Source organism: Beauveria bassiana (genome assembly GCF_000280675.1).
Source record: "Beauveria bassiana ARSEF 2860 unplaced genomic scaffold BBA_S00035, whole genome shotgun sequence".
Taxonomy (NCBI): domain Eukaryota; kingdom Fungi; phylum Ascomycota; class Sordariomycetes; order Hypocreales; family Cordycipitaceae; genus Beauveria; species Beauveria bassiana.
The window spans coordinates 88905-113102 of NW_007930870.1; the positions used below are offsets into that span (position 1 = coordinate 88905).

The window sequence follows — 24198 nt, forward strand, 5'->3', positions numbered from 1 at the left end:
AGCGCTTCCTCCGAGTAGCAAAATGTGGAGTCTTTCTCTTGGTTATGCAGCCACAATCGTCCTTGCTGCACAGTCAGCCACAGCGATCCGGCCAAACGGGTTACCCACGCATTTCGATGCCGCCAAACTTGCACATGGCGAAACCGCGTTGAAAAGTCCCAATATCCAGGAATGCAACATATCCGTACCTGTGGACCATTTTCATCACGAGATCCAGTATGAGCCGCACTCAGATGCCTACTTCCCCCTTCGCTACTTTCTGGAAACATCGTATTACAAGCCTGGCGGCCCGGTTATCGTCATAGCTGGGGGCGAGGTGACTGCTGAGTACCGGAAACCATTGCTGGACGAGGGCATTGGGCCTCATCTTGCCAGGGCTACCGGCGGTATCGTGCTCGTTTTGGAACATCGCTACTATGGCACGAGTTTTCCCGTTCCAGATCTATCCCGAGAGAACTATCGATTTCTCACCACAGAACAGGCCGTGGCAGATGCTGCCTACCTCGCGCAGCATGCCAAGTTTCCTGGGTTTGAACATGCGAATTTGACTTCGGCCAATACGCCATGGATTATTTACGGTGGCTCTTACGCAGGCGCGTATGCGGCCATTACTCGCAAGCTCTACCCGGAAGCCTATTGGGGCGCCATATCGTCGTCGGGTGTCACAAGAGCCGTTTATGACTACTGGGAGTACAATGAGGCAGCACGTTTATATGCTCCAGGAGATTGCGGGCCCAAAATGTCCAACTTGACGCATGTGGTTGACACAGCAATCTTCAGCAGTGATAAGACCAAGCCCAGTGCGATCAAGAAGCTTTTCGGTTACAACTCATCTATCAGCGATGCATCATTTGGTTCGAGCATCGCGCATCCGGCTTCCGCGCTACAACAAGAAAGCTGGGTACATGGAGAGAGTGACAACACCTTGGAGGAATATTGCAGCACCATCACATCGGAACAGCTTGCTTTCCCTGATCTGGAAAAAAGTCGTTCCACAGCGGAACAGCTTGTCAAAGACGCGGGATATAGTGCTGATACCTCGACCGCGCTTCTAAACTACGTCGGCCTCCAGAGGAGTGGCTCCGATAATGAGTCGAAGCAAAGAAGAGGATGGCCCAATCAACTGCGCAAGCGAGCAGCGCAGCTCAATGATGGCTATAGCTGGTTCTACCAGACATGCAGCCAGTAAGTCAGAAACTTGGTTACCGCTGAAAGTCGTTCGCTGACATATGAAAAGATGGGGCTTTTTCATCTCGGGATCTGGCGTGCCAAAAGACATATTAGGTATTCTTTCTCGAGCAGTGACGATTGAGTACGTCGCCAGCGGATGTGAGGAGGCGTTTGGCATCTCCAGTCCGCCGAATGTAGACTCCATCAATCGCCTGGGCGGCGTCAACTTTTCCTATCCACGCTTGGCTATTATTGATGGCAAACAAGACCCCTGGCGTGGTGCTACGCCGCACAGGATCGGTGCCAATGTCAATCGCAAGTCGACAACCGAGCAGCCTTTCATCCTGATCGACCCCGCAACTCACCACTGGGATGAGTCGGATATCCCAGCCAATGAATACAAACCTGGATACCCTCCGAAGCAGATTATAGACGTGCACAATCAGGAGGTAGCGTTTGTGAAGGCATGGATCAAGGAGTATCATGATTCTAGAAAGTGAGGATACAATAGACAACGAAATATTTATAGACGCTACTTTTATTAGTATTTGACTATTCAAAAAGTATATATATATTTTACAATATATTTTATTCTTTATCAAGTAACTGTGGCTGATGGAAACTCGGCAGACAGAATTCCACTTAGCACGGTGACGGGGCTTTGGGTCTTTCTAGGCTGACTTGGCGGGAGCTTGGGTGTTTTCTAACATAGTTTCGGATTGTTTTTTTTTGTTTAGCATGCTATTAGGGCACATAACAAGGGTATCACACTTTTTACATATTCCAAAAACCTGTAATATCAAGTCTAAGCCAAAAGCTACTCTGAGGTCTGCTAGGAAACACCCGCCTCCCGTGTAGGTAGCTGTCACGGTGGTCACCGTTCGTCACCACATGGCGGCCTCAAACAGGTACCTAACCAACTGGCGACAAAAAAAGGTCATGCTTGACACATCTACCGAGCACTAAAAGGCCGACTGATAGCCACTAAAACCAGCAATTGCCATCCGAGGGCCGGGCCCAGTCACGAGCCCAGTGGCACATTCAGCGGGGCCAAGACACCAACTGACCTCTTTTGCCTCTAAAAAAAACCAGGGTAGCCTTGCCCCAATTGGCTTGTTCTGGCGCACCTGGGCCACTGCGTGCATGTCACTACAAGCAAACACCATACAAGGCCGCTCGTCATCCCGACATCTGCCTGGGCAAGCACTCATCTCACGCTCACGCACCGGCCACACTGTGCTGCATCATAGCACGCCCGACTCACTTCGTCACAGCTCTGCCATTTCGACTCGCTTCAACCTCCATCTATCGGCAACGTTGTCCAGCCCGTCTCCCGCGCCATGTCCTTGCTTCCCCGCATCTTGATGGCTGTGTCGTGATCTCTGACTGCCCAACTGCGCTGGCCAGGCAGCCACGGAACCCGTTCCAACTGCTCGGCTTGCTCCGAGGTAGAAGAAAATTGGTCTTTTCTCTCTCAAGCGCCACACACATCCATCATGGCGTCATTATTCACGTCATTTACCACCTCTAGCATGCCCAAGCGGCTGCTGCGCTATGCCCTGTCGCGCCTGGAGCTGCTCGATGCCGATGCCCTCAATCTCGAAAACTTGGATCTTGCCCTTGGAAAGAATACCATATTTGAATTCCGAGATGTAGGACTAAAGCTGGACGTATGTTATCAAGAAAAAAAAGCTATTGCAGGGCGCACCTACTTACGCTCGTCGCAGAAACTCCAAAAGCTGCTCAACCTCCCGCCCGCTTTTGCTCTCCAGAAATCCAAGGTTCTGTCCCTACGAATTACCATACCCATAGACTTCTACAGCAGCCCCATCACCGTCGACGTAGATGGCGTCGATGTGCAGCTCAAGGTCCTCAACCCCGAGCGGGCTCCGACCGATGCGACATCCACCAACGATAATTCTGTACCAAACGCCGTGGACCTTGCCCAGTCTTTCCTCGACAATCAATCTCCGGACGAGCGGCGTAAGCTTCAAGAGGCTCTAGAAGCCGAAACACAAGATCTTGGGGCATCAATATCAATGAGCGAGGACGGTAGCCAAGATGGTTTCCCTACGGGCACGGGTCAACCGCTGTCTCTGCCCATGTTCCTAGCCGATTTTCTGCAGGGCGTCCTCGATCGCATGCAAGTCAAGATCAATAGAGTCAACTTCTCGCTTCATATGGAAACACCAACCGAGCTAGGTTCCAACTACTTGGAACAGATTTCATTTCAAATCTCTCTCGATAGCATCGACATCGAGGGAGTCACTACTACTGCTTCCACGGCTGGTGATGCGCTCAAGATTGTCCCCAAGGAGGGCAAACGTCACATCTCTATAGACAAAGTCCGAGCCTTCCTAGTATCAGAGGCCAACATTTTCCCAACCTTATCGCGATCCCCTTCAATGCTCTCGCCTTCGTCAGCCTCATCACCGTTCGCGACCCGCAATCCACCCTCTCGAGAGCCTTCTGATATACCACGAGCCATGCTTGAATCACATCAGTCCCTTCACTTCGAGCAAACCTTCAAGGAGCATATGGTAGATGGAACTTTGACTCCAGAGCCTGATCACCCTCTTGGCGACAGCGAAGACGCATTGGCTATTCCATACGAGATGGAAACGAATGACGACGAAAACCCCAGCACACCCCGAGCCTCCATATACCATGATTTCGGTGCTTCTATGCTTTCCGATAGCGATGAAGAGCCTGCATTCTCTACAGCCAACTCCCAACAAATGGAAGCATCGCAAACGTCGACTAACGTGGCACTCGCGGGCTCGTCAAAACAATTACCTTATCTTCCGGTCAATCCAGCAGCATCTGCTGTGGGGACATCACACATGCATTCATCTCAATTTAGCGCAGATGGTTCACAATATGAGGACCTGGAAGAATCGCGTCTCTATAGCCACGAGGAAGCCGAAAGTATGTATATGAGTGCTTTTTCACAAGGTGTTGCACAGTCACGGGTAGCGCTCGAGACGACAGAGCCTGCCCGACTGTCTCCCAAACCCGAAAACAGCATCGAAGAGCCTGCTGCTGAAGTTGCAACACATCTGTCTTCAGTCAATATTGCTGCATCACCGCCACGACCCGAACCTGAAACCGAACTTGATTCAGGAACAGTAGTAGAGAGCGATGGGAACAGCGAAAGGGAGGAGGTACCTTCAGAAATGTACCAGTCGTCTTCAGGCCTTCCGTCCATGCCGGGCGCTTGGGGCGAAAACTCGGTTGTTCACACCGTTCAAGTCGCATCCGAACCTGCTCAATCGACTGCTGCTCCTTCTGCGACTATCTCTGTGGATTCTGCATCGGCGGTCACTGAAGAATGTTCAGCAGACGAACGAGGAACAATTAATCCTGAAAACATTGCGTCGGAAGACGTGCCAACCCCGAAGGGACCAACCAAATTCGCCAAGAAGATTCTCGAGTTCGACAACCTATCTGTGTACGTCCCGTCTCTTCAGCGCCACGTGCAAATATGTACAGACGCCGATGAAGCTAGTTCAGACCCCCAAGCCTCGATGACGCGATCTATTCACCCCCAGCCTCCGGGAGCTTTCTCTGTACATCTTGCTCAGGCTCAGAAGGCAAAAGATGGCACTCGAATATCGCCGGTCGATGACAGCCTAGAAATCGTCATGTCACCAATGACCATCAACTTTGATGCTTCTATCGCCTTCCTTCTCTTCATGATCACGACGAAGCTTCTCAGCTTCGTCAACACGGATGGCGCACCAAAGTCTTCATCTGCCACCGCCAAGCAAGATGAGAAGGGAAGTCAGCAGCCGCCGTTCAAGATTATCCTTGAACAGCTTTCTCTCAACTTTTTGAACCACCTGAGTGGCGTTGCAGATACCGCCGATCGGTTCTTGGACCCATCTGCATTCGACTTCAGACAAGAAGTCTTACTCAACTTGACGTTGAAGGGCTTGGCTGTTTCGAGGCGCTCAGCTCCTACTGCGGCTTCAAAAAATGCCGATGCAACCTTGTATGAAACCAAAATTGACCTTGAGAGGTTCCGCTTTGGATACGATGACGGAGACATTGTATCATTCGACGCCGGTAAGCCAATGAGCACTTCTGTGCGAGATACCTTTTTATCAGCCGGAAATGACGTTTCCGTCAAAATCTTGGAGTCAGCAGAAGGCATTCGGACAGAGGTGGAAACTCTGCCGCTGGTATTCCAGCTGGAGCTACAGCGCCTAGACGAGACCTTTGGCTGGTTTGGTGGCCTGAGCAGCTTTCTTAACATGAGCACCTCAATAACATCTAGCACGCCGCCCGCCAAGACGCCACCCACACCGCAGCAGAAGCCCCGAGGCGTACGGTTCGACACTCCAATCAAACCCGAAGACAAATCAGCGGCATCCAAAAATAAACTCAACGTTCGCATCGGCGGCACCTTTATTCAAATACTTGGCAAGGAGTGCAGCATTTCATCAGAAAGCAATGCGTTCAAAATTGTTAGCAGAGACGAAGGTATCGGCATTGCATGCAGCTTGATACGGGTGTCTGGCCCCTACATCAAAGGCTCCATGGCGGACCCTGCCATTAGCTCAGACATTAGTGGCGTTCGTCTAGAGTTCCTATCTGCGCCGAGCAACTCTGATCTGGAAAAGTTACTCGAGCTCATCATCCCATCTAAAGTCAAGTATGATCACACTACCGACGAGATTATGGTCGATACACTATTGCGTCAGCGAAGAAAGGGCTCAGTCTTGCGCGCGGCCGTGGATGGCATCAATGTCCGGGCCAAGAACATCAGTCAACTGGGAGTACTGCCCAACCTAGCCGAAGAGCTTGCCAAGCTATCCACTGTTGCCAAATATCTGCCGGAAGATGATCGCCCTGGTCTTCTCACTTTGGGAAAGATTCAACGCATCAACGGCAGTGTTGATATTGGCGGCGCGCTGGGCACGTTTGTCGCCGAGGTCAATGAACTCGAAATTGGTCATATCACGCTCCCCTCGCTCGTCGCATTATCTGCTGGCGGCATTTCTGTTAGTAGAAACAAGGTTGAACATCTGGTTAAATCCACGCCGTTCACCGCTTCGCAAGATACACCAACCCGTGGACCGGTCTTGATGGTTCGAATGATTGGGGACGAGATTGAGCCTACCATTAAGCTGAAGGTTCGTCATCTTGTTGTCGAGTACCGCGTTCAAACTATCATGGACCTCCTAGGCCTGGCCGATGATGCGACCCCACAAGACTTTGACGATTGTCTCGCCGCCTCGGTAGCCAATTTGGGGGACCAGACTCACTCAGCCTTGGCTCGTCGACCACAGTCTCCCTCTCAGTCATCGAAAGGGGCAAAGCCTACCAAGCTCGATGTTGTCTTTTCCGATTGTCTGATTGGTCTCAATCCAATGAACCTGCCGTCGAAGTTGTTGATTGCTCTAACAGATGCTCATTTGGACATAGTATTGCCCAAAGACGAGCAAATGCAAGCGTCGTTCAACGTTAACAAAGCATCTTTGCTTCTTATTGATGACGTGTCAACCGCGGTTGATGACCCTACTTCAGTCAGGGCCAAGCCATCAGCATCGTCTACAACTTCTGCGCTGGTTAGCGACATGTGTTCCATGGGCTATGTGGACATTTGCTACATTTCATCAGCTATGGTTGTCGTCAAGGTAACACCCGGGGAAGACGGCGAACAGCAGGTGATTGTGGACCTTCGCGATGACTTGCTTGTTCTGGAGACGTGCGCCGACTCTACTCAGACACTTATTACGCTTGCAAATGCATTGAAGCCGCCAACACCACCCAGCAAGGAGAACAAATACAGAACCAATGTTGTGCCGATGCAAGATCTTCTGGCCTCGATCTCTGCAGAGGCATTTGGTAGATCTGAAGGCGATTATGACTTTGACCAGGACTTCGCAGGTGCGCAAGAGATGGCTGGAAGTGGCTCGGATGCTGGTGGAAGCGACAGTTCATTCCGCGTCAACTCTAGGTACTATGGAACCGCATCCGGCGGAGAGGAAATCTTTGATGCCACGAAAAGTATGATGTCTGATGTTGCTCGAATGGAAGATACCACCGAAGGTATTCTACTTACGGGATTCGACCCCACTACCAGCCAGGGCTCAGTGGATAGTGACGAACTTGAGGTTCATGAGAACTACTATAGTCAAGACGCGACTGGTGAGCAGACAGCCAAAGTCTGGAACTCATCGACAAACACCTACGACAGTGCACCTGCGACTCTTGTCAAAAGTAGCCCAGTCAAGGTGTCGATGCGAGATGTCCATGTGATCTGGAACCTGTTTGACGGCTACGATTGGCCGCATACTCGTGACACCATCAGCAAGGCTGTGCAGGAGGTTGAAAGCAGAGCGTTTGAGCGCCAGTCTCGTACTGTTAGCGCACAGATGCAAGAAGAGGAGTTTGATGATGGTGAAGCCATTGGTGACTTTCTGTTCAACTCGATCTACATTGGCATTCCCGCGAATCGCGACCCGCAAGAACTGTCCCGAGCGATTAATGAGGGGCTCAACGATGCCGCGACAGAAACGGAGTCGGTGGCCACTACCGCTTTCACGACAACCACTAGCCGTGGCATGCGACGTCAACAACCCAAGGCCAAGCGGCTGCGACTTAGCAGAAGTAAGCATCACAAGATTACTTTTGAGCTACAAGGTGTAAATGCGGATCTTGTGGTGTATCCTCCGGGATCAGGCGAGACACAAAGTAGCCTTGATGTTCGTCTGCAAAACTTGGACGTATTTGATCACGTTCCCACGTCGACTTGGCGAAAGTTTGCGACGTACGATCAAGACCAAGGAGAGCGCGAGATGGGAACTAGCATGGTTCATCTTGAAATCTTGAATGTCAAGCCGATTCCGGAGTTGGAGGCTGCTGAGATAGTACTGAGAGCGACTCTCCTGCCGTTGCGACTCCACGTTGACCAAGATGCACTCGACTTCATTACGCGATTCTTTGAATTCAAGGATGACAAGGTGCCAGTGCATGCGTCGCCTAGCGACGTGCCATTTGTCCAGCGAGCGGAAATTAACAGCGTTCCGGTGAAGCTTGATTTTAAGCCCAAGCGAGTGGACTACGCTGGCCTCCGATCGGGACATACCACGGAATTTATGAATTTCATCGTGCTGGAAGAATCCCGCATGGTCCTTCGTCACGTCATCATCTACGGAGTTTCTGGATTTGACCGCCTTGGCAAAACACTTAATGACATTTGGACGCCTGACGTGCGAACGAACCAATTACCTGGTGTTATTGCTGGACTAGCGCCTGTGCGATCGCTTGTCAATATTGGCAGCGGCTTCAAAGATTTGGTCGAGATTCCGATTCGCGAGTACCAGAAAGACGGGCGTGTTTTCAGGAGCATCTCAAAGGGTGCTACAGCATTTGCACGGACTACGGGAACTGAAATTGTCAAATTGGGAGCCAAGCTCGCGGTGGGCACACAGTATGCCCTACTTGGGGCTGAAGAGATGCTCGCAGAGAAGCGCGCCGACGACGGCAATTGGGACGACGACGAATTGGACGCAGAAGAGAAGAAGCAGATTTCTCTGTATGCTGACCAGCCCACGGGGGTTCTTCAAGGAATTCGTGGAGGCTATCGATCGCTTGCGCGTGACGTTAACTTGGCAAGAGATGCCATCATTGCGGTGCCAGGCGAGGTCATGGAGAATGCATCAGCGGCGGGCGTGGCCAAGGTGATGCTGAAGCGGGCGCCGACTATTATTTTCCGGCCGGCCGTGGGCGTTACCAAGGTTATCGGACAGACGCTGCTGGGCGCGACCAATGCGATGGACCCGAACAACCGGAGGAGGATTGACGAGGTATGCCAGCTGCCGCCGCTTTTGAAAGTTGATGCAACTGCTGACAATTTATCAGAAATACAAGCACTAGGCTCAAACTGCATGGGTGGTTTTTGGTGCATTAGCATGACGATTGTCTTTTATTACACTCAACAAGCAGCATGGCAAGCGAGATTGTAGTTTTGTTTATGTGATTTTTTCCATGTGCATTACATGTAGAATCCAGTCTTTACGGTGGTGTTTGTTTTTCTTTTTTTTTTTTAACAATATAAGGCATATACATTGATTCATAGCTTGACAGACAAGAATGGATAGGGCGATTGCCCATGTTTTTGTACTACTAGACTAGAGTAGATGAAGAATGCGATTACTTGCAGAATGCGACTAGATGCAGAAGGCGACTAGATGCAAGAATGAGATGTGGCGGTGGAAGCGACAGAGAGTGAAGCCAAGTCCAACCACCCGGGGTTTTGTCAATGAAGGAGGGCAAGTCACACTGGAATCAATTCAATCTAGATATTGGAGCCTGAATCTCACTTGTGGCACGAATGGGTGCTCTGTAGTTTGTCATGATACGTACGTCAATGTCCCAGCGCCGTCTATAGTGTTTTGTTACCTTTCTACTCTGTACCCAGTCCAATCTCTCTCGCCAACTCCAATGACTCCCACGAAACCCGTGAGAACAAAAAAAAAAAAAAAAGAAGGTAGCCACGAAGATTGATTAATAGCCATCCGCGATGCCCTGCATCTTTTCCTCTGCCTTTCTCTTTTGATTCGCCGCCACCCACCACCCATGCGTCTCGTCCTCACCAATAAAATTGCCCTGCGCGTCAACCTCGTCCCACGGCTTGGGGCTCAAGATGTAGTGCACATTCTTGACCCGGTCGTCTCGCCAAATCGCATCATGCACGCCCCTTTTCCGCATCGTCTTGAGCGCATTGTACACGTACGGCAGCGCGACCCACCGGTCGCGCCACAGCTCCGACACGACCTCTTGGTCGGGAAAGTACATGGCGTGGCCGTCGCGCTCAATCTTGTCCACAATCTGCCGGTACAGCACCTGCGACGGCCGCAGCACCGCGAGGCCGCCGTTCATCATGGCGACGGTCCGGCCGCGCGGATCGGCGCCCTCGCGCTGCGCGCGCTCCGGGTCGGCCGCCTGGCTGGTAAAGGCGCAGTTTTCCGGGATCCATGTCGCCGGGTAGTGCGGCTTCTTGAGCGGGTTGCACGCGCAGACGTGGCTCGCGGCAAAGACGCGTCTCGACGAAGTCTCGGCATTGTCGCCCGTCTCGCTGCTGCTGCTGAGCGTGGTGGGGGGTTCGTCGAGCGGGATATCCATGAGCTCGTCCATGTTGCGCAGCACCAGCATGTCCGAGTCGAGCTGCACGATGCGGTCGTACTCGGTCAGCGAAAAGGTGGCCAGCTTGGTAAAGGTGTCGGCGAAGCGCGGGTCCGGGGTGGCGGAAAAGTCGCGCGCGCCGACGGAAGGGTGGAGGTGGTTGACGCGCTGCGCGGGGATGCCCCGGGCGGCGAGCGCGGCGAGGCCGGCGGCCGGAAAGGTATCGGTGTAGAGCGCGAGGAGCGGGTATGCGGATTGGACTTGTCGGAGGGAGTGGTTGAGAGTCAAGACGCCGGCGAGGTAGTCAATGTTGGTAATGAGCGTGGCCCAGACTGTTGTTTTTTGCGACCCGGGGGGGATTAGTGGTTCGGCAGGGCACAAAACGGAATTCACGGCGGACGGAACGGCTTACCCTTGTCGGAGGGGGCGGCTCTCTTGCGCGAGGCAGACTGTGTCATGACGACGGGCGCGATGGTCTGAATTGGATGTGATATGGAAACGATGCAAGTTGAGGGATGCGAGAATTGAACGTGGGGAAGCTCTTTTTTTTTTTTTTTTTTTCTTGCTCATCGGCTTTAGGAAGCATTAAAACGCCAGTGACGTGCTAGATGGCCCGAGTCCCGCCGGCCGCTGGCCTGCATCGAATCGGCGCCGTCGATCTGGGAGGGGGGGGGTCGCCCCGCGCTAAATGCGAGGAGCAACATCGGCAAGTCAATTTAAAAGGGTTATGCTTATCAATTTGGTTTTTTTTTTTTTTTTTTTTTTTTTTATTTCTTCTGGCACTGAGCGCATGAAAAGTGCCGTCACGTCTTTGTAGCAGCAGCCATTGCAAACATTCCAAGGTATGGCGTGTTCAACGCGCGTTGAACCGCAAAGCGCAGTCATTGCTGTAGTGCCGTCATACCACCAAGAAGTGAACAAGAGCTAAGTGCCTCTGCTCGCATAGGAGGGCGCCTGTAATGCTTAATTCTTGGTCAAATTACTTTACTTGTTTTGCCTTTTTTTATTATTTTTTTTCTCCCCTCTTCTTCAAGGACAGCTTGGAAGCTGTTTCCATCTTGGAATCGTCTGACTCGCCGTCATCCGCCCCCCCCCCCCCCCATCCATGAGCGAAATATGCTCAGCGAGCCATCAGCCGCAGGAAACCGGCCGTCGCGGGCCGTACAAAAAACGATTTGTGTGCGTAATATTTGCTCTGGCGAGACTGAATATTGACGTTGCACCCGCCATGACTCTGTCCGACCTCCGCAGGCGCATGCGTCTTGAGTGGCAGAGGCGCTTCTGAATGTGGCTATTCGACCAGGAATGTATTCATGAAGGACCTCGAGCTATAGTCACAGCTTCCGACCCTGTGATGATAAGCCGAGGTAAGACCATCGAGCGCCACAGGGCGTCGACGACCTGAGCTAATCAGAACCTACAACAAGGTGAAGTAAAGCTCCCAGTGACTAGTGGCGTGTTCATGCCGCAAACACACTAGACAGCATGGTCGAAGCCTGCCTGCCTTTCGATTAAACCTGTAAGCAAGATTTAAAATCACCCACAAACCCTCATGTGAACAACATTGAAGCCGCCCCCGCAAGGCATTTTCCGCCTTGCTACTACAAGTGGCGTTTTCGTGAAGCGAGGCGCTGGCAAGCCCAGTCTTGGCGGGCGTTTTGCACGCTTCACGGTTGGATACGGCCTCTGTCCTAATCCGTACTGTTGAGATGCATGTATCATGTGCACTTTACTTACGCCCGAGCTTGGAGGACCCCCTCCGATTTATTCGCCGACGCCTGCAGTCTTTTTCTCCGATGAGAATGGCTTGTGCCACGTCTCTCGCATTCACCTTGGCTCTAAAATACCCAATTAGTCCCCCCCCCCCCCCCCTCCAAGGACGTGATATCGAGAATTCGAAAAAAACGAACGATTCATCAAACAAGAGGTTGGTCGTCGTCGTCGTCTTAGCCTTACTTGCCATGGGCGCCCAAAGCCGCACCAATGGCCCACCAGCACAAGCAACGAGTCGCGACAAACTCCTCGAGCATCGTCAAGAGCTCGTCAACCTCACATATAAGCGCGGACAGTTTGTCACATGTCCAGCGTGTCGACATGGAAGCACCACTATACTAGCCAAGGAGCGGCTCGCGGGATGGCGGTAAGTTGTTTGTATTTTTTTCTTTTCTTTTTCTTCTTCGTCTCACTTTTATGCCTCGTCTTGGAAAAAAACATGGCCCTTGAGGCATAGCCCAGCCCAGCTAGCTAACTGATCTCGTTCCCCAGATACGCAGCCGGTACCGCCGTCGCCATCATCTTTGCGCCCCTCACCCTCGGGGTCATGCTCCTTGTCCTGCCTCTTCTCTTCAAACCGCAGTTTGCCGTCCACTCGTGCCGGCGCTGCGGCCTGCGCCTCGCCATCACCACCGGCGGCTTGAGCGACTATGCCTTTACCATTGCCGCCGACGTATCCGACGCCAACTTTGCCCCGGCCGAGGACGACTGGCGGCCCGACCTGGCGCGGCTGCCGGGGGGAATGCGCGTGGCCCGGTCCCCGTTGGGCCCGCGGCCGGAAATCTCGGAAAGGGAGATGAAGACGTGCTGCAAGCGCTTTGCAGGCCTGAAAGCCAGGACGCGCATCAAGATGGTCTCGGACGACTGGCAGCGCAGTACGGTGCGGTGCATGGTCATGACTGGTGCGGACAATCCAGCGACGGCGCGGGAAAGAGAGCAAGGGCACGGGGAAGTCTTTTGTCAGATTTACCAAAATAATGTCGAGCATGTCAGCTCCTACGCGTACTCTGACGCAAACATCCAAGTCACCATGCGCGCCGCTGCTCCGAATCTAAACACATCCGATAAAGACGAGCCGCCGCCGCCACACACTGCAGCTAATAACGGTGGTGGCTCGTTGCCCTCCGACTCGACCGAATTCACCGAAGCGTGCCGCATCCACTTCTTTCCCGGCGACGACTACTCTGTCCATTTCCATCTTCCATCCAACAAACCCCCCGCGTACTCTTCCTCCTCGTCTTCCTCGTCGTGCCCGCCGCCCACCACCACCGTCGTCAACAGGTCTCCCGTGTCGAAGCGCTTCCGCACGCAGTTTTGGGGCGGCATGCCCATCTGGCGCTGGAAGTCGTCCGAGGGAAACCTGCTGTGGGTGTCGCGACGCTTCCGCGACGCGGACATGGCGGCGCTGACTACGACGCTGTGCCTTGTCGACGACTATGAGCGCCTCGTGGCGGCCGTCGACGGCTGGGAGAGCTGGCGGATGATGATGCCTGCTGCTGGTGTCGCAGCCGCTGCTTCTGATGGAGATGGCTCTGGCGGTGGCGGTGGCGGAATGATGCACGAGTGCAGACTGAAGCTGTATGCGGATCTGGATGCTGGGGTGCTGGGTGAGATATTGGGTAGCTATTGCGCGCTGCTTGTGCAGGTGAGGAGGGCTACAAAGGTACTAAAGGTGGAGGATGATATGAAGCGGAGTTCGTATTAGAAGAGCAGCCGGCATCATGCACATTGCCTTTGGGGGTTTTTTTTTTTTTTTTTTTGGTACAATTTGGTTATTTTAAAGTGGTGTATTTGGGGAAAGCGTATCAATTACACCGAATAACTTGATGGTACTGCAGAGAGAAGATGATATGAAGCAGAGTTTGTTTTAGAGCGCATCTGGCGTCTTGCACCTGGCCTTGTTTATTCGTACTATTTGTTCATTTTATACCACATCTGGCATCATGCCCGTTACCTTGCCGTGGAAGTTACTACCATGTCTTCTGCACCGGGGAGTGAGCCGAGGGCTCTCCGCTTTGTCTCGTGACGTTGGTCTAATCATTCTCAAAACAGTCTCATAAAAGCAGTCTACTATGGCCGCCGCCATTGCCGTTCCTTGCCCACTTGATACGGGTGGACCACGATTGCGAGTCGTGAGAGACTGCGACTACATTGGCCAACTAGGACCCGAGAGCAGACGGGCGAAGCATGGTACCAAGTTTAGATGCTCGTTTACGTTTACGATGAGGCACGAGCCAACAAGATAGATGGAGGCATTGCCCACGGCCTTTTTATTTCTTTCAACGCTATTGGCCTCGATTGGTTTTGCTATAAAGGCACATCCGCCCGGCAATTGGTCCAGGAGAAGGCTTGTCCACCTGCATAAATATTTATTCGCTGGTATCCTGCGCCTGACAGAGGATAGCAATGCGCCGTCATGATGCTGTAATAGCTCTCGACTGCCTCTACTCTAGGCCAGAAGCTGCATCAGCATCCAGGTTAGCCACTTAGACGGATAAGACTTGATGATACGAAGAATATCAGGGTTACCGGCGGTCCGCACGCGAAGCTTTACGAGCCCTCTATCGTGACCCTAGCTCATACCTGACGCAACTCTTGATCTGAAAGCATTATAGCAGATATCGAGTCAGCTGCTCACTTTGGTGATGCAGTGCTTGTAGATATTAGCTGTGCGATTCGTTGTCTTTAATCGTCATCCTTTTACGCAACAAATCGTTACCAGATCTTGATTTGGAGTACCTGCCTAGTTTTGCCCAAATCAAAGTATCAACACTGATAGTTACGACATAGTGGGCTCCTTTACCGACTCTATACACAAGGTCACTCTTTCGAGACATTGCAGCTTTGTCGCCATCTGATACCCATGACGGAGTACTGATCTAATCTTTCCCAATCGCTTGCCGGTACGGGCGGTTTATTGACCTGCTATCCCTTCATGCTGGCATACCGCTTTGCCACACTGGAAGCCGACTAATTCCAAGTCTTGACAATGAAATAAAATTCAACTGTTTTACTAAGAGGTTGGATATACTAACTCAGGACAAAATTATTGTATTATGATTAACCTATTCCAAAGCTACATCGTACATGTTCCTCCACAGGGGGGGCAGGCAGGTGATACAGAAAAAAGGTTACTGGCCAAGAAGAGCTTTAAATGGCAGCAACCACAGCAGCAGCAACCATGGCCATGCCGCCAGTGAGGACGGAGCCAGCGCCGACAATGGGCAGATCGGTAGGCTTGCCGTTGTTTCCGCTACCGGTGCCGGTAGCCTTGACAATGGGCTTGCCGCTGGCGTCGCAGAGCAGAGGGCAGTTGTCAATGACCTTGCACGTCTGGCCGTTGGGGTACTGGTGGGCCGGGTTGCACGAGTAGCGGCCCTTGCTGTCGTAGTCGCCGGGGGCGGCGCACTTGGACGACGGAGTGCCGGTCGAGGTGGGCTGAGCGGCGGCAGAGCTGGTGACGGTGACGGTGCCGGTGCCGGTGCTGGTGCCGGTGGCCTTGACAATGGGCTGGCCGTTGGCGTCGACCAAAAGAGGGCAGCCTTCGACGGTCTTGCAGCTCTGGCCGTTGGGGTACTGGTGGGCGGGGTTGCAAGAGTATCGTCCCTTGTCGTCGTAGTCGCCAGGAGCCGCGCAGGTGCTCTTGTAGATGGGCTGACCGCTGGCGTCGGCCAGGAGAGGGCAGCCGTCAATGGTCTTGCAGCTCTGGCCGTTGGGGTACTGGTGAGCAGGGTTGCAAGAGTATCTGCCCTGGCTATCGTAGTCGCCAGCCGCAGCGCAGTCGGCAGCAGAGACAGCGGCAATGCCAGAGGCAATAGTAAAGATGGCGGAGGAGACTCTCATTGTGACTGATTTGTTTGGTGAGGAAATGTTTTCTTTGTCAGCTCTCTCATTTCGGGAGGCGGATTTGGCCACTGTTTTATAGTCTGCAACGCCTCTTGACCATGACGGGCATTCTATTGACGCACTTCGTATAGCTAAAATGACGGACTTTCGTTGCTTTGCTCCACGCATTCCGCCAACATTGTCTCGTATATGTAGGCGATCTACAACCTACAGGGCCAAAGCAGTCCGGCACAGCTCCCCGCTGGAATGCTTGTCAGGGCAACCCACAGACGATTAACCCCCCCCTGAATTCGAATATGTACCGTATTTGTGATGGGGCTTCTGGCTTATCGCAAAAAATAATACATCTTTAGCAGCGCGGCTAAACAGGCCGCTTTGTTTGCCCTACATCTCAATGGATAAATAATCAACCATCATAGCAGACGTATTAATAAATATCACATATTGACGAGTACCACACATTAAAAGCTATATAGTTCTTACAAACCCAGATCCAAACGGCATAACCCGGACCGTACTGGTAGACATGGCCGCTGGCTGGCCTGTCGGCAAGTATTGGCCCGAGCGTGCAAACTTCCGCTCTATTGCTCCACCACTCGCGTCCTGATTCCTCATACGATGCCCTGTAAAAGTGGATGTCTGCTTTTGTTGAAAGGGCGCAAATGTAATTATTGATTTTATCGGGGTCTCCTTTTATTTACTGGTAGTTTATACGAGATAGTCCCCCCTGGGCAGCCCTGCAGGGCAGGAAGGCTTGGCAAAACAAGCGAAGTCCGGTATATACGGATATGAGCGGGGTATGACATAATACATACCAGTTCAGCGCGCCAGAGCAGCTGACCATGCTCTTGGGCAAGGAGCCAAGCCTTTTCAATCTCGTTAAAAGTTCGTATTCCCTTGTAGCTGCTGCATAGGTCCTTGCACAACTGTTTATACTGGAGAGTGAATACGCTCAGTCGCTGGATTACCGTGCTCACCCCTTCAATTTCGACTAATCCATCTCAATCAGGTCCAGCCCGCAGCAATATTATATTTTACTCCTCGTTTTCACAGCTGTCCTGTCGCACCTATTCTAGATATGTGGTATCAATCAAACATGAGCAGCAATACCACAAAGAACCCTCTATCGATACGTATCGTTACCTCTCCCCCTTTTCATCAGCTCCTGACAGACTGAGGGGCCGGAAAATCTGCTGATTTTACAGGACAAAGAGGACAAAGTGGCAGAGTTTGCGAACATAGTTAGTGGGCCGGTTCTAGAGAGAAACGGTACTGACAATGAGTTTAGACATGAACCGAGCGGCACCAAAGCGCGAGGTGGAAAGCTAACTTGAACTTGCTGGTTTCTATTTATACTTCTTTCTCAGCAACACAACATCCAAGCTTCGCTTCTGAACCCCAGATTGTTATGACAGCATACAACTCGTGGCTGAACCTTGGGAGTAAGCATAGCCTACTAATTGCCCGATGTGTATTGAGTAGTGCGACGCTAAGTAGCTGTCAGCCTTCCCATTTCCTGCTCCTTGCTGTAACCCCCGTTACACATTTTCTTTTCTCCGAAGCTCTCTGAGGCTCTCTGCACAGAGTCTTCGCTGCTTGCCTTTTGTATCATTTCCTGCCTGAAGCTGGCAATATCTACTAGCGCCAAGTAAGGAAGATTTCCTTCTCGTAATTGAAACCTGCCTGCCTCGGGCAACGGGGAACCATGCTGAGCGACGATGCCTCTCGGTCAACGCCATCACCGCCGAAGGATCGGGCACAAACGCATCTTGCAGCACCAGCACCACAGCGAAGGGCTCGGCGGGCGGACAACGGGTTGATAGGGTAGTGATCGGCCGGAACTGTCACCCGTGCCACATATTCCCCTCCATCTTGGCCGTCGATGGCTGCATCCTTCAGCGGACAAGATTCGGCTTTCTGTGGGCCATTTGCTGCACGTCGACTCATCTCCCGTCATCATCATTGTAATCCGTCAGCAACAGGGCTAGCTACTAGATCTGACAGCGACGACCAAATTGGCCATGTCGCTGCCTCGGTGTTTTATTTCCCTTTGTTTTTCTTTTGCAAGATGGCATCTTTTGCACAATCGACATTGTTTCAAAGCAACCTACCTATACCTGAGATAATTCTTTTCCTCAGAAGACGAGCAAAAAACAGGAGCCACGAAACAACAACAACAACTACCGCCAGGCGCGGTCCGTCTTTGCACCTTTCACCATGGCGGCAACACAAACCGCCATCACAACGCTCCAGCTAAAAGACTACGGCTCCTCCAACACAGCTGTACCTGTCAATACCGGCACCGAAGCCGCCCGAGATGTCACTTCATATACATCCACAACCACCCGCCGACGCGGCGCACACCCAGCCCCGGCCAACGTAGACGACGACGATGTCGCCATCATCGAAGCGTCTCGCGCGCTCGATCAAGAGTGCCCCGACGGCGGCTACGGCTGGATCATTGTCCTCAGCGGCGCCATGCTCATGTGGTGGGCGTCCGGAACCACCTACGCCTGGGGCGTCGTCCAGCGCAAGCTAGTCGAGGAGCATCTCGCCGGGCCCGCGACCCTCTCCTTTATCGGCTCCCTGCAGGCCTCCATGCCCGCCTGGTTCGCCGTGCTCGACGCCTTTGTCATGCGCCGCTGGCTCGGCTCGCGGCGCCTCGCCATGCTCGGCATGCTCACCATGGGTCTCGGTGGCGTCCTGGCCAGCTTCTGCACGAAAAGCGTGACGGGCCTCTTTATCACGTTTGGCTTTCTCGCCGGCGCCGGCGGGAGCTGCGGCTTTGCCGTCGTGGCTGCCGTTCCCGCGCAATACTTTCACACCCGCCGCGGCCTGGCCAACGGGCTCATCTTTGCGGGGAGCGGATTTGGCGGGGCGACGAATAGCTTCTTCATGGATGCGCTGATTCGCCACGTCGGCATGGCCTGGGCTTTTCGGGTGCTGGGACTGGTGACGATGGCGACTGGGGTTTTTGCCGGGTGGTTCATGACTGAGCGGACAAAGATTCCCGACAAGCGATTTATTGACATGTAAGCCCTGCTTTGACTCCTTCACTCTAAAAGTTGCTGATGTTAACTTGCGGCGGGCTTCAGGAAACTATTCAAGAATACAAACTTTACACTCTTGTGGCTGTGTGCTGCTGTCGGCAACTTTCCCATTTTCGTTCCGCCCTTCTTCCTTCCTCTTTACAACCAAGCGTTGGGCTTTTCTTCAAGCACCGGAGCCGGTCTTGTGGCTGGCTTTACCCTGTCATCAGCGATCGGTCGCATTCTGTGTGGATTTTGCTGCGACAGATTTGGTCCTGTAAATGTGCTCCTAGCTTCGTTGCTGCTCTCTGCTTTCAGTATGCTCGTCATCTGGCCCGTCTCGCAATCTCTGACTCCTCTTGCCGTCTTCTGCATCCTCAATGGTGTCTCAAACGGAGGCTTCTTTTCTTGCACGCCTACCGTCGCCACCAGTATATTCGGTAGTCAGCGTGTAAGTGTCGTCATGGGCATGATTATGACTGCTTGGGCCGGAGGCTATCTTTTGGTATGATTTCTTTCTTTCCGCTGGCCAACTTGAATCGGTTTCTTTTCACCGGCCAACTTGGATCTGTGACTCAGTCTAACCAATGAACACAGGGCTCTCCCATTGCTGGTTACCTGCTTCAAGCCTTTGGTGGAGCAGACGGTGGCCTAAAAGCGTACCGTCCCGCCATGTTCTACGCCGGCGGCCTGGCTTTGATCTCGGCCATTTTATTGGCCATTGTCCGTTTCCGCCTTAACAAAAAGATTCTTGCGGCCGTATAGTTGACTGTTTCTGATGGCATGTAATGATTCACTGCTATGAAATGAAAAAGCTTCATTTCATCTCCCCTACATTCACATTGACTGGGAGTTGGGAGTCGTTCACAGAACCGAGTCTTCCTATGAATCCTGAAAAACCACTAATGCTAAATAACGATGACGTATTGATGATGCTTTTGTTGAAGGCATCACGGCATAAGTTGATTCATGCCAGTCTGTTTGTTGTGATTTACCCTGAATCAAGATCTGTGTTGCCTTGAGTGCGTTGGCAGCAGACGAGGCACCAAGGAAACAAGAATTCTGGAATCAGGATTAGATGTGTTTTTTTCACTAGGCACATTTCTATCAACTATCATTGAGCATGGAAATCTTCTACGTACAGGTGTATCGGTAGCGAGTATTGTCAGAGCCACTTGACGGAGGCACAATGCATGGAAGACAGAGAGCAACCGCATCATCGTGTAGAGCAACGGCTTAGTGACAGTTGCCCATTTTCCCCATGAGCGCTTCTATTACGACTCTCAGTTTCCTGCCTGCCCATGCGCTTGTAAACGCTTCTAGAATAGGCTTCAATGTAAAAAACGGGGTCACAGTCTTTCAATCGTCCACCCGTGGTGCCAACCGATGACGTATTTCTAATGCGAAAAGGGTTTGTACAAAATGGACGAACATCTCTGTTGAATAAAGCATACTCATTCATTAATTATAGTAAAGAAAGCAAAACTTGAGAAAGCCTTCACTTTGTTAAACAGAGAAAGCATATGCCATCAAATAAAGCAGTATCATATTAACCACCCGTCGTGAAATCGTTACTCATGGAGCATAGTATGTGAATCATTCTCTTCGCTTCCGTCTTCTCCTCTTTTCCTCGTCACCATCTTCGTCTCCGCCACTCTCCACTCGCATATGTTGTCCTTGACTGTTAGGAGTTGCCCCGTGCGCCCCCTCGCTCAGTACCTCTCCGAGAACCTGCATCCAGCTTCCGCGACCATCCAAGGCATTCGTTACACCATGTGCCAGTCGCTCCACAGCCTCTTTATTAGTACCGCCTACATGCCACGCTCCCTGCACGTTGAAGTTGCCCGGCCGCTGCGATTGACGGCGAAACGCGCCAGATCGACTCGTCCACCTGTCGTGACTAACTGACCGTCGGTCTAGTCGCCGGCCTTCCGAATCAAACCGGTCAGGTAGGTTTTGAATTTCCTCCTCAGAGTCGGATTCATGACTACGGCCACGATCGCCCCCACGATCGTGCGTAGTGTCTGACGAGCGGCGCTGATGAGCAACACGTCCATCTTGATTACCTGGAGCAGAGTACTCTTCTTGGGTGAGAGCATCTCCATTGGCAGCCTCTTCTTGCTGTCTCCGGTGCATTTCCATCGTTTGCGTGCTTTTGGGGGACATTGGGATGAAAGTCACAGACTTTGGCGCTGCATGCGTCTTCTTTGGAGCAGTCTCGGACGACGAGTTGTTTATTGCGGCTGCTGAAAAGTCAGAATTCAAGTCATCTTTTCGTTGACGAGCTCAGCTGGAACCAACGCACCCTCTGAACTAGGTTTTGCATTGTCTGGATTTTGGGTATTGGTACTCACATATTCTGGTGGCGGATGAGGTCCAGCAGCTGGACCCGGTGGGGGACCACTTGGAGGCGGGCCAGGAGGACCCGGGGGCCCGAGTGGCCCAGGCGGATATCCAGTCATTGGGCCAGGAACGGGTGCCGGAGGTGGGCCGGGTGGTGGCGGAGGCGCGTAGCCCATGTAGTCCTGAGGTACGTAGGGCTGATACTCATGCGACTGAGCCGCGGCTGGATTATTGTACGGATTGTAGTCCCCGGGCCCTCCAGCAGCCGGAGTGGTGGGATACGGTGGATAATAGGCGCCCCCAGAGGCATGTAGAGGTGAGGAAGGTCTGTCATCACGGCGGTCATAACCGTCATCATAATCTGTAAACAGTTAGTAGATTCTGGCATAATGCGTGTTGCAGTGCTAACCATCTCGTGACCGCCGTCGCTCCCGACTCCTGCGCTCGCGCTTCTCGCGGTCTTTCTTGTCCTTGTACTCTTTGATGCCGAAAGCCGCTGCGCCGGCGGAAGGCATGTTTCGCAGGCGGCTTCGACTTCTTTTGCGTCCGTCATTGGAACCAGACGAAGAGTCGTCGCGCTCCCGTCGCGCGCTTCGGCGCCTCCTGCTGGGGCGATCGTCGTCGGACTCGTAGCCTCGTCGTGCAGGAGGGAGATCCCCTTCACCGTACTCAACTAAGCCTAGCTCTCTATCAGCCCCAGCATCGGAATGGAGGGATCGGGCCATCGACCTGCTGCGGCTATGACTTCTGGCCCGCCGGTCATAGTAACGATCATCGTCATCGCTTGGTGCGCGAGAACGGGAGCGCTCCCGCTCTTTCTTTTCTTGGTGATTTTTGTACAACTTGCCGGCGACGCCAGCGGCAGCGGCGGCACCAGCAATCTTGGCACCGGTGCGGAGACGGGACTTGCTACGGGAACGCTCGTCACCGCCACGAGACTTTGATCTGTTGTGCAAGTGGCGCAGGACGCCGGCGGTAGCTGCAGTGCCCAGGGCAGCCTTGGCGATTCTCGACATGCTTCTGCGGCGGCTCGGGGCACGGGTGGATCGCGAGCGGGATCGTGAGTCTTGGTAGCTGTCGGATGCGTAGCCGCGGGTACGACTGCGACCTCGGTGTGCTTCTTCCTTTTCAACCTTGTTGGCTTGGAAGTACTTGGCAGCGCCGGCAGCCGCAAGAGCGACGGCAGCAATGCCAAAACCGGTCTTGATTCGGGAATGATGATTGGGAGACTCATCGCGGTTACCCCAGCGGTCTTCATAGGCACTGTGAGCTCTCTTGAGTGCTTCGGTACCGAGGGCGCCGAGGGCAGCGCCGGCCAGAACTTTGCGGCCTCGGTTCTCGGGAAGATCCCCATACTCGTCGCGTTTACTCTGGAGCAAAGCAGTGACACCAGCACCGGCGAGAGCCCCTTCGGCGAGGTGAAGTTTGTGATGGTCAGAGCTCTTGCTGCGACTGCGAGAGCGGCTTCGGCTTGGGCGACGACGAGAGCGGGATCTGCGACGGCGACCGTTGGAGACGTAATAGTCTTCATCCTCACTATAGTACTCCTCCCGACGACGGTCGTCATATCTGGCCATGGCCCAGTCGCGGTCACGAGCATAGGGATCTCGACGGTAGTAAGGGTCTCGAGGATCGCCGCGATATGGCGCAACGGGGCCAGGACCGAACTCGCGGCGTTCGTGTCTGTAATAGTAGTCATCTTCGTAAGGGCCACGACGGACGAATTCGCGGTCGACATCACGCTCTCTAGAGAGGATCATGGGGCCAGATTCAACGCGTTCGTGACGGCCGTAAAAGGGAGGCTGCGATGCAGGAGGATCCTGGACAGGTGGCGGCTGGCGAGCGGGAGGTGGTGCTGGCACAACTGGAGCGTAATACTCGGTCTCCTTGCGATATCGTTCGATATCATGGCCGCGGGAGTCTTCAAAGGACTCATCGACCCGTCTCTCGACACGGATATCATCGTGGCGGGAGCGACGGTCCCAGTCACGTTCAGGTTCCATGACGGCGCGATTGCGCTCTGCGGGGTCAAAGCTGGATCGAGGACGGTCGACAAGGTCGTTGGATACTCGACGAGTGCCTGAGAAGCGAGAGCGGGTATCGTCTTCGACTTCTATACGGTCGAAACGGTCGCCGTTTTTGGAGGGGCCAACTTTGTAGCGCGTAACAGTGGTACTGCTTCGTACGGGTCCGCGGTCGTCATCTTCCTCCTCTCGGTAGGTTCGGGTCGACCTATAAACGTCGCCCATGGTTTCGGTGTAATGGTGTGTGGTCGGCAACGGCGAAAAATTGCAAGTTTCTGTGCGCTTTTGTGTATGTGTGTGTGTGTGCGTGCGTATGCCAAGTTTCGAATGTCTTGCTATGTGCGATAAGAATGACGAAATGAAGAAGAATCCAGGACAGTAAAAAGTGAGAGGCCAGAGGGATAATAAGAGTGGCTGGGCTGGCAAGTTTGATGGGTGGGTGGAAACAACAGGCTTGGGCGCGGGGCTCCTATTTGCTGCAATAGAACAGGTGAGCAGCCGGCACGGGCGTGGATGCTGATGGAGGCTGATGGAGGTTGCTGGACGGTTGCGGATGGGATGGAGGGGCCTGACCGAACTAGACTACTCGGTAGCTGAGAGCATGACAAGCGGCGTGATGCACGAGGTGAAACAGGCTGGATGTGTGAAGCTTTCCAGTGGTGTGGTGTCATTGCGGCCATGGCAGCTAGGCACTCTCAACGGTCCATCTGGCGCGGGGCCAAGTCATTCAGGGAGAAGTCGAGGACGTCTTTGGTATTCGGACTGAGGGCGTCGATCACGAGGCCAGTGGTTAGATGTTCATGTACGAATAGACAGCAAGGTAGGGCCAACGGGCTCCCCGTTGCTGTGCGTCATGCTGTGCGGGGCGGCTTGATGGG

The 24198-nt window shown here is 53.1% G+C and overlaps 8 protein-coding genes across 8 annotated transcripts; 4 read left to right on the plus strand and 4 right to left on the minus strand.

Annotated features, from left to right (window-relative positions):
* Positions 1–22: 22 nt before the first annotated feature.
* BBA_08476 (serine carboxypeptidase S28) lies at positions 23–1670 on the plus strand (the record flags this gene model as incomplete). Its single annotated transcript, XM_008603573.1, has 2 exons — positions 23–1185; positions 1238–1670. 2 exons carry the CDS (start codon positions 23–25, stop codon positions 1668–1670), a joined length of 1596 nt encoding a protein of 531 aa, XP_008601795.1.
* A 996-nt stretch (positions 1671–2666) lies between these two features.
* BBA_08477 (ATG C terminal domain-containing protein) lies at positions 2667–9057 on the plus strand (the record flags this gene model as incomplete). The annotated part of the gene is made up of 3 exons (XM_008603574.1): positions 2667–2840; positions 2898–8987; positions 9043–9057. 3 exons carry the CDS (start codon positions 2667–2669, stop codon positions 9055–9057), a joined length of 6279 nt encoding a protein of 2092 aa, XP_008601796.1.
* Positions 9058–9687: 630 nt separating this feature from the next.
* On the minus strand, positions 9688–10763 carry BBA_08478 (glycosyl transferase family 8; the record flags this gene model as incomplete). Its single annotated transcript, XM_008603575.1, has 2 exons — positions 9688–10637; positions 10718–10763. The coding sequence occupies 2 exons, from the start codon at positions 10761–10763 to the stop codon at positions 9688–9690; spliced, it is 996 nt and encodes a 331-aa protein (XP_008601797.1).
* A 1503-nt stretch (positions 10764–12266) lies between these two features.
* Positions 12267–13783, plus strand: BBA_08479 (uncharacterized protein; the record flags this gene model as incomplete). Its single annotated transcript, XM_008603576.1, has 2 exons — positions 12267–12445; positions 12571–13783. The coding sequence occupies 2 exons, from the start codon at positions 12267–12269 to the stop codon at positions 13781–13783; spliced, it is 1392 nt and encodes a 463-aa protein (XP_008601798.1).
* Positions 13784–15228: 1445 nt separating this feature from the next.
* Positions 15229–15921, minus strand: BBA_08480 (uncharacterized protein; the record flags this gene model as incomplete). The annotated part of the gene is made up of 1 exon (XM_008603577.1): positions 15229–15921. The coding sequence occupies one exon, from the start codon at positions 15919–15921 to the stop codon at positions 15229–15231; it is 693 nt and encodes a 230-aa protein (XP_008601799.1).
* A 711-nt stretch (positions 15922–16632) lies between these two features.
* BBA_08481 (uncharacterized protein) lies at positions 16633–17164 on the minus strand (the record flags this gene model as incomplete). The annotated part of the gene is made up of 3 exons (XM_008603578.1): positions 16633–16677; positions 16740–16915; positions 17068–17164. 3 exons carry the CDS (start codon positions 17162–17164, stop codon positions 16633–16635), a joined length of 318 nt encoding a protein of 105 aa, XP_008601800.1.
* A 977-nt stretch (positions 17165–18141) lies between these two features.
* BBA_08482 (major facilitator superfamily transporter) lies at positions 18142–19718 on the plus strand (the record flags this gene model as incomplete). The annotated part of the gene is made up of 3 exons (XM_008603579.1): positions 18142–18956; positions 19020–19458; positions 19551–19718. 3 exons carry the CDS (start codon positions 18142–18144, stop codon positions 19716–19718), a joined length of 1422 nt encoding a protein of 473 aa, XP_008601801.1.
* An 831-nt stretch (positions 19719–20549) lies between these two features.
* BBA_08483 (uncharacterized protein) lies at positions 20550–23545 on the minus strand (the record flags this gene model as incomplete). Its single annotated transcript, XM_008603580.1, has 3 exons — positions 20550–21196; positions 21259–21657; positions 21706–23545. The coding sequence occupies 3 exons, from the start codon at positions 23543–23545 to the stop codon at positions 20550–20552; spliced, it is 2886 nt and encodes a 961-aa protein (XP_008601802.1).
* Positions 23546–24198: the final 653 nt, after the last annotated feature.